We start from the raw sequence: 9,889 nt of genomic DNA on the forward strand, positions 1-9,889 counted from the left end.
TTCACCCAGACCTCAGTAAAGAGGAAGAAGAAGAAAAAAAAGAAAAGAAAGAAACAAGACACAAGGCTCTTTAGTGTTGCTTGAAACTGTTCGCAACTCATACAACCAAGTTTAACTGCCCGACTTACATCCAATTAAACCTATCTAGGCCATGAGGGGACAGTAATATGATTGCAGGCTTCCCACGTTTAGCCTTGACACCAGCTCGCTGTGCAGCAGCGTCCTGTTCTACTGAGCCAATTGTTTGTCCCAGTGTCTGTGTGTGGTGAATGTTGATTTACCGACTCACACACACATACACAGTGTAATATTTAGGTGTGCCATTTTTTGAACTCAGAGTTCCTCTTAACAAGAGGGCGACACCTATGTTAACCATTGTAATTATGCTCCTAGGTAGCAATGCATAGCTGGAATTCTTCAGACACGGTTGTAAAGTTAGTGCTGCAACAGTGATATTTAAGAGTAAAATGGTAAATATTTACCACCACCTTTTACTTTGGACCCCGACACATTTTTAATTGTTATAGATTATTGGAAGCTGCATTAACACTATTGTTTATCATTGTGTGGGTTCTTATAATACAGAATAAACACGGGACAATAACTCATACAAAGCCCTTTGCGTGCAAACTCTGCATATGCTTAGCCTGCTCATTTGGTGCAACCAAATCAAACCTTGCTGGGTCCTACTGCTAGCGGGATATATCTGCTGCTGTGAGTCGTCCATCCAGAAAAATAAACACATGGTAAACCGTGTTCTTTGACTGGTGATCTGAGCGCTCCAAGGCAACAATATCCAGTGTTTGAATCCTCGCAAGGCGTAAAATTTAGTGATGGACGCTGACTGCTCATATTTTGTCCCATTATGAAAAATACTGGGACTCAAACGCAGCCGGAATTATTATTTCCTACTCCCTTAAACGCCTCAGCTCCTCCTGTGTACTGTGCACTCGTTTAAAGCCAGCTCCTCTTTTGCATTTTCACTTGTCTTGATAAGGAGTCCTAACTTTTACATTTTATTATGTGTATCATTTATTCATACACACACACATCACTTATTTATACCGCGTTAATATGCATCATTGAAATGAGGACGAGATGATTTGACAGTGTTGTTTGGCCGCTGCCTGTCTTCTTTCTATTATTGCTCGTTAAAAGTAAAGTTTTTATTTTAATTGTGATTTTTTTTCTTTTTTTTCTAAGCATTAAATCAAGATCGGGTTTATGTTGACATGCATTTTAAATGGCGTAATTCAAAAACATCCAGTACAAGTGATTAGAATGGCGGCTTGTCACTTGTAGAAAACCATCTTCAAATGTAATCCCGGTGTTTCACTCTTTGATGGCAGTGTATTTGCGTATTTCAAACTGCTAAAATGAGCTATGACATTTTGATGTGCGAAATATTATTATTCTTATGCGACTGCTTAACACACTAATGTTGCAGCATGTGTCGAGCATGTGTCCACAGGCTACAGGCCAAGATGTTTACACAAATATCTCCATAGCTGCGGTTGATTATTGCATCCGCAGCTGGGCGTCACGAGACACAACCATACTTGGAGACTCTTGTGTATTTTTGGAGTTATTCAGAATATGTGCTGTAAATAATATGACTAATCATTTTTTTTTTTTTTTTTTTTTAATGAGGGCTCGAATGCTATATGTGTCGCACTGATTTCTGCGTTATGTTGTGCTGCGTGTGCATTCGGCGCACTGGTGCGGAATATCTTGTTGCTGAAATTCCTCTCATTCTCAACGTTTATGGTTTTTTCTATAGAACAAAGGAATTTAACGTTACTACAGCCATTCGGGCTTTTATGGTGGACGGAGAGAGAATTTTAGTGGTCAAATTCAAGTGCTGTGTCTGGACAGCTGTCTGCTTTCTTTGTACTTGGATGCGGGATGCATCATGTGAGACAACCTTTTGTCTGTGGCGTAATAAACAAGCTAATGCCAATGCCACCTTTTTCACAAACACGCATGGACGCTATGGACTCTCTCCTCCACTCAAGTCTGATGATGGTGCTTGTTTTCGAGATTTGGGCGCACCAACAACAACAACAACAACAACAAAAAACAACACTAACTTTATTTTCCATTATTTTTAAACAACACAGGTGTCCCGTGAGTATGTCTATTTGTAATGGAACGGTATAGTGTTATTGGAATATTGGCTAATAATTCAAGAGTCTATTGCAACATTTAGGAAGCAGCCTATAATCATAAACAATGGGCCATCATATTAATTTCACCTTGTGATAGTATCAGTTAGTCTATAAAGAGTCAAATATGGCCCTCAACAGAACAATTAAAAGTTTACAATGACGCAGGAAAGAACACGCAGGCGCATCTTTTCTCCAAACCATTCATTTTATTGCATTATATTTAAAAAGGGAAAAAAAGACGACACGTTTCTCTTTTTAACAGTCATTCACAGATAAATGTCGACATTCTGCGGGGAAATAAAATGATCACAGCAGCTTGGAGCATCAGCTGGGACTTATTTAATTTTTAGAGGGAAATGTCGGATATTCATGCTGCTCGGTCAGTGTGTGCCCAGTGTGAGTGGCCTGTGCTGTGTAGCCGTTTACAAGAGGACTAATTGTTGCTCTGCTTTGAAGGTTAGAGGCAAATGCTGCAACACAACACATTTGATTTCATACGAGTGGTTTCACATCAAAAATATTATATCTCAACATTGTGGATATTTAACACAGATGCTCATATTCCTATAACCGGTGTTGTCAATAACAGCTGACAACTGGAATTAGAAAGGGGGAATAATTATTGTTTTTTTTCTTCTGATTTTGTGTTGATTGTAATGAGGGCACATTTGGATGAGAAGCACGGTTCCATGGGCTTCAGTGGGAGTATAAATCCAGCAGGAACTCCAGGAACTTGGGCTTTGAATGCGCAGTTGTCCTTCATGGACTCTGTCATGATCCAAAGTCAAAGAGAATAATGAGAGTGAGCCGATTACTTCAGCTTGTTCGGTCAACATGTGTATTCTACGCTGCCTAACCGTTCGTTCAACTTCACTTTACAACATAATTATAGATCCGTATACCACGGATCCAGTGTAGTAATGTTTTTCATCTGCTGCAAGAGAGAAGAAAAAAACAAAACCCTAAATGAAATGGATAAATGAATATGTTGCATAAGTTAAAGTAGATGAGCTCCGGCTCATCCACAACTCCAGCTCAACAATCATGTGTTCAGCAGATTTATGTGACCACTATTAAAGAATGGAAAGGGGATCAAAAGAACTAATATAATCCTTATGAAAAGATCTCCTGCATAGTTAAGGAGTGAAGATGTATTGCGGAGTCTCAGAGGAGAGCACGAATCATTCACTCTTTAACTTTTTTTTTGCAAATAGAGAAAGAATGAATGAGCTCATTGGTTTGCGTTTCATAAGGGCGTCTCCTCCCATACCTAACGCAGATTTATTTATTTTATGCATCAGTGTTTTCTCTTTGAAGGAAGCAAATCCTCATTCAGTCAATAAAATAACATGATAAGGAGTAGTAGTATGATGATAATAATAATAATAATTAATAATAATATTATTAATAATCGTACCTGTAACACTCGATAATACTATAAAACCCATGCCACTTAGTGCACTCTGCAGTTTGTCCTGTGCCTGTTTAAGGAGCTGGAGCTGTTTAGCTAGGCTACCACCAGCCCATAAACATAAACACACACTGCACATAATTGTCATAAGCCAGCAAACAGGATTCTGTTACTGGTTTTCGTAGTGCGCCTGTGGTGTTTGAAAAATATTCGTTTGAACCTCCTCGATCTTACCTAAAGCCAACCACTCCTACACATCCAACTCTTCCAAATTGATATATGACAATATCTACTTTCGATCACGTGTCTGCGGGGCGACTTAGACGGATTGCGCGTCATCTCGCCTTCCCAAATTTTCCCCTTCTGCTGCAGCTCGTATCCAAAACATCTATCTATAGCACGGAGTGCGAGAGAGAGAAAGATGTTTAACTCTGTGAATCTGGGCAACTTCTGCTCCCAGACGCGCAAAGACCGGACATCCGAGTTTGGGGACAGGACGGGCTGCGCGTCCAACATCTACCTCCCCAGCTGCACCTACTACGTCCCCGAGTTTTCTGCCGTCTCCTCGTTTCTTCCGCAGGCCCCGTCCCGGCAAATCAGCTACCCTTATTCCACAAATCTGTCTCAAGTGCAGCCGGTACGGGAAGTTTCTTACGGCTTAGACCCTGCTAGTAAATGGCACCACAGAAGCAATTATGCATCGTGCTACTCGGGAGAGGATCTGGTGCATAGGGACTGTCTTCCTCCATCCACCATGACAGAAATGCTTATGAAGAACGAGAGCGTGTACAGCCACCACCATCACCATCACACCCATCCGGGCTCCAATCACCCCTCCACAGGTTTTTACTCCGGCGTGGGGAAGAACAGCGTCCTCCCGCAAGGTTTCGACCGCTTTTTCGAGACCGCATACTGCAGCAGCACGGACAATCAGTCAGACAATTGTTTACAAAAGGGCGAGGGGGGAAAACTGGAAAGCGACTCCCAGCAGCAGCAGTCTGCACAGCAGCAGCAGCAGCAGCAGCAGCAGCAACAGCCCACAGCCTCCGTACCCGGAGCTCCGGAGCAGGAAAAAGACCCAGAGGATGAGGAGGAACATACAAATTCAGGCTCTTGCACTTCTTCCTCCGCAACAACCAAGGACGGGAACGCCAACAAGAGCAGCCACACGAGTAGGTATACCGAAGCAGTAAAATGGGGGAAGGTTAAGGGGACTAGCCCGGTGTTTTGTCGGTCAGATTTTATGTGGAGTTTTATAAGCATTCAAAGGATTTTATTATAACCCTACAAAGCTCTTTCTTGCAACGAGAAGAATTTTTACGATGGGAAAGCGCTTTGGAAAAAAAAGGGGATGTTATACACAGACGCCTCTATGGTGAGAGTCTGTGAAAAATTTTAAGAGAGAGCTATTGTGACAAATGTTAACTTTGATCGTGAACTTGCGTTGGGAATTTTAAGGGATTTTCTCGTTGGGCTGTCGAGAGTAAAAACCAATTGGGCAGAACATTGCTTTTGGCGTCTTGTGAATTTTTCGCTTAGTACTGGGTTTGCCCGCAAAAGTCATGCTGCACTGACTATTACACACTTTACGGTTAAATGCGTCTCTATCTATCTATCTATCTATCTATCTATCTATCTATCTATCTATCTATCTATCTATCTATCTATCTATCTATCTATCTATCTATCTATCTATCTATCTATCTATCTATCTATCTATCTAGTCAGATGCGTAATGAAATCACTGTTTTAGAATATATAGTGCATGCTTTACAGTCCTTGTATAAGGAGAATATAGCATATAGCTTTTTTTTTTAATGTATATCCATATCCGCAGGGACAAACCGATGTAATGTAAATCTCAGTGTGTTTTCCTTTAACGCTCCACCTGTCCACTCGTGATTTGCATGCAAAACTGTGACATTTTTATTTTTGAATGGCCAGCATGCAATACAAATGCTGCTTGTGTGTGTGTGTGTGTGTGTGTGTGTGTGCTGTGATGCTCATGTAGGTGCAGGACTTACAGTATAGGTCTATTTATGTGTTTAAGTTTCCTGGACATTGTAACAGTCCTGCAGGCAGAGATCTGCATGCTAGCTGAAGCTGATGATGACCACCACTTATAAAATAAATAATAATAATAATATTGATAATAATACAAATGTCACCTGTATGATTGTGTACAGTGACAGGGCCACTGCAAACGGGGCCAATGCTTTTTCTAGCCACTGCCAAAAGACTGTGTAAATTGTTAGTTTAGCTCCAGAGGAATGTGACGCACATAATGCGCTGAAAATACTTTTGTTGTCGTGTATTCATAACAGATAAACACGTACTTAGAAGCTGTAAGTTGATATTATTTACTCCGAGTGATTCGGATATTTAACACTCTTTATGGCCGGTTTATCTGATAGCCCCAGTTAGGCTACTCTGCTTGATGAATGTTGACTGAAATGTTGTCATTACTAATGCCACTGAAACCGCTTCTCTCAGCATCTGGCAAACCATTCGCCACCTCAGCTCTAACAACAACAAAAAAACCCTGCTTTTTTCTGTCCTTTGCGCACAATTCCTCCTGTTGTTCCATCTGTGACGTTATTGCTATTTTTAGTGACACTCATCTGTTTATGTGTGTGTGTGTGTGTGTGTGTTTTTGTTTGTTTACATTTGATTTCCAGGCACTCCTCGCACAAGGAAGAAGCGGTGTCCATACTCCAAGTTTCAGATTCGAGAGCTGGAGCGGGAATTCTTCTTTAACGTTTACATCAACAAAGAAAAGAGGCTTCAGCTCTCCCGAATGTTAAACCTCACCGACCGCCAGGTTAAAATCTGGTTTCAGAATAGAAGAATGAAAGAGAAGAAGCTGAGCAGAGATCGCCTGCAGTACTTCTCTGGAAACCCCCTACTGTGAGCAGGAGCAGAGAGTGTCACAGTCTTGGTCAGTGACTTTAAGGAAAAGGCCTACTCCAATCTCATTGAATTGTAACCGTGGGCATAACCGTTTTCTAAAGGAGCCCATATCACCTACAGTGCAATGTTAAAGTGGACAGTGGGAGTAGCAGGCCAGCATGGGATGAAGTCGCCATTTTCTTGTTACCAAAAAGGCGGCTAAGAGTTTGTAACTGATCCCCAGAAAAAGGCCCACGTGGTTAGAATAATCATTTATATGCAGTTCTTGAATATGTCCCCTCTATTTATCACGATTCCCAATTGTGTTTATTCTATTGTTCCTATAGACATATTTGTTGATAATATCAAATGTAACAGTTTGAATCCTCCTCGCGCAGACAACGTTTAGCTCTTTCCCGTCTCCCCCCTCTGGTCTTTGTATATAGCAAATCCTTATCTAATTATTTCTCGGCCAGAGTATATGAGCAAGTTATAGTAAATCTCCAAAGGCTGCATTTGTTTCGCCAGCAGTGAGAAACTGTGACGTCCAATCTGTGAAAGTATACCCTCCTGTACAGAGCAGCCTATGCAATGTGCATTCGTGATTTGTAAATAGGCGTATGTTGAATTGCCCTTTTACCAATCCCTGCTGCTTTGTTTTTTATTTTCAATCGAGTTGCCCCTACGACTTAAACCAGCTTTAACACTCGTTAAATTATTTGCTTAAAAAAAAAAACATTGGTGCTTTGGATTCCAGAGAGGAAGAACAGACTGTCGGCCTGTGTATCATTAATATAATACCTATAAAATAAACACAAACGTATAGGCAAACCACAACGACTTTGTGCTTTTTGTGCTATTGTTATTATTATTATAATTTTTTATTAATAGTATTATTATTATTATTGTTGTTTTTATAATAACTGGTGCAGTTTTTATTCTGCGGAATTTTTCCGCTCGTCTCCATTCAGAACCTTTTGAAAATAGCCATTTCACCCAAGTGTGTGTGTGTGTGTGTAAATAAATAAATAATAAAAATATATTTATTTATATTTAAAACTGTTGTCCTGCATACAGCCTGCGGAACGTGTGTATACTTACACAAAAATGTGTGAGCGTCCACTTCATGGTGCTGCACACATTTTGCTCTGGTATAGATGTTGCTGGTTGGTTGTCGGCGGGTCCGCACTTGCCACTGAGTTGCTTGAGAGTTTAGTTTTCAGGTTTTGAATTTTTTTTTTCTTTTTAGCAACATGTCAGAAATGTAGAGAAAGAGTGGAATGATAACCTTTTTTTTTCCTTCTTTTTTTTTAGTGCCCACTAAACGGAATCGCCACTCTTGTCGTCTAGACACTGCCATAAAGACAGGGGCACTAAATGGCTATTTTTTTTTTCTCTTAATTGCACCGTCTGTTTCAGGGGGGAATGGTGTGTTCACTTGTGCAGTAAATAGTAAACAAGCAAGACTGGATGTCCGAGGACACACACACACACACACACACACACACACACACACACACACACACACACACACACACACACACACACACACACACACACACACACACACACACACACACACACACAACTTTCCAAGACGTTTCGACATGAACTCGGCCTGTGCAGCCATCCCCTCTGTCACTCCTCTCACCTCATTATAGGATCACTCTGTGTTTTCTATAATTATTTTTACCCTTTTACTTTTTTTTAGCATTTAATATGTGGCAGATGTCACGAGGCTGTAATGTTTTGAATCTCAGTGAAAGCCTTTAGTGAAAGTATTTAAAATAATAGTCCATTTGTCTTGAGTTCACCCCAAACCTCAGCACATCAGATTAGAATAAATAATTCTGGACTAATTGTGGCGTGCGTCAGGGCTTTTAACTATAGCAAGGGAAAGCAAATCATAATTGCAATGCAGTGTGTGTGTGTGTAACCTCATGCCTTGTGTGTGTGTGTGTGTGTACTCTATTGTGTACTCAGCGTATGTGCATGACGATTGCACGTGTGCATTAACTACAATTCATAATTAAATGTAGTCTTTGAACTTCAATAATGTCAAGGCCTTCACCTTTAACCCACTGCAATAAAGTGGAATCAAGGAGCCCCTTCAGCCCGGAAATGTGTGCGGCACAGGAATGGGCCAATGAGAGTGAGTGGGAACAGAAAATGGAATGTGTACACAGGTCAACTTTGACCTCTCGCATTAAACTACAGCAGGTAACTTCGCCGGGCTTTAGCACGCCCAGTAAATACACTTTATTGTCCTTGTAAAATGTGTACGTTTTCACGCATGAGACGGTTTAAAACATGTTGATATAAACTTATGTTTTGTCTTTTCTGCAGGAAAAAAAACAGAGGTGTGTGACTGTGACTGTGGTGTGTGTGTGTTTAGCATTGGGTGGTTTTATGGTTGGAGTGCAAACACCAAAGGTTTGTACTCGGGTGTGTGTGTGTGTGTGAGTCCGTGTGAATAAGTCCATCCTTTTGATTACTGTTGCGCGTGCGTGGATCAAGTGTCATTGAGACAAAAAGCAGTTTTACCTGAAGGTTAACGTTTTGATCGTGTTTTAATATCAAGAAGGAAAAGAGAGAGGGGGTGAAACATGTGGGTGGAGTGATCAAATTTTATCCTCGTGGTACAATTTATTTTAATTAAGTACTGCTTGTGTTTTTCTGTGTCTGAAATCAAGCTGAATTTGCATATGTTAGTGCATTATGGGGAAGGACAGGGGGCCGTTCTGACAAAAGAAAGGCGATGCACACTGAGATCAAGGCTATAGGATCTGCTCTCTCTCTCTCTCTCTCTCTCGCCACACCCACCAACCTTGGCCCTGGGACGGTGACGTGGGTAATTTGTAGTTTTCTCCAGCACAGAACGTCACTGACAGAGCTGCTGCTGCTGCAGAGGCTGCTCCTGCAAATGTTGTGTATCAGCCACACGGGGGCTGTTTCTCCCCCGGCCTGTTCTGTTCAGTTTCCTCAACGGAATCTCGAAAACGTTTCCTGACATGGATGCCCGGGTGACATCAGAGTAGTCGGCTATTATTAGTCTCGGAGACATCCTCCCTCTCTCTCTCTCGTGTGATGTGCTTGTGTGACAGGACAGTCCACTCTGTCCTGTCACGTCTCAGCCGGTGCTGGTGCACTTGGGTGTTGTGCATGGAGGGTGAGGGAAAATGGCGGTGTGTTTTTATGCAGATGGGGCGAAGCAAAGGGGGCAGAGGAGATACAGGGCTTTATTGCCTTTATGGTGTATGAGAGGAAATTAATGGAGTCTGTATATTATTTTTGAAAACGTTAATTTTATGATATGAAAGTGAGTTTTTGTTGTTTTATTTTGACAAAACAAAGCACATATACAAAGTACATATATATGTGTATATATATATATATATTATATTATTTACTCAGGCTTCTA

The 9,889-nt window shown here is 41.1% G+C and overlaps 1 protein-coding gene across 1 annotated transcript; it reads left to right on the forward strand.

Moving 5' to 3' along the window:
* Positions 1–3,858: 3,858 nt before the first annotated feature.
* hoxc11a (homeobox C11a) lies at positions 3,859–6,490 on the forward strand (the record flags this gene model as incomplete). Its single annotated transcript, XM_083895093.1, is given in 3 exon segments — positions 3,859–3,885; positions 3,887–4,751; positions 6,258–6,490. Coding segments are annotated over 3 exon segments (1,125 nt in total).
* Positions 6,491–9,889: the final 3,399 nt, after the last annotated feature.

Source organism: Microchirus variegatus (assembly GCF_963457635.1).
Source record: "Microchirus variegatus genome assembly, chromosome: 9".
Taxonomy (NCBI): domain Eukaryota; kingdom Metazoa; phylum Chordata; class Actinopteri; order Pleuronectiformes; family Soleidae; genus Microchirus; species Microchirus variegatus.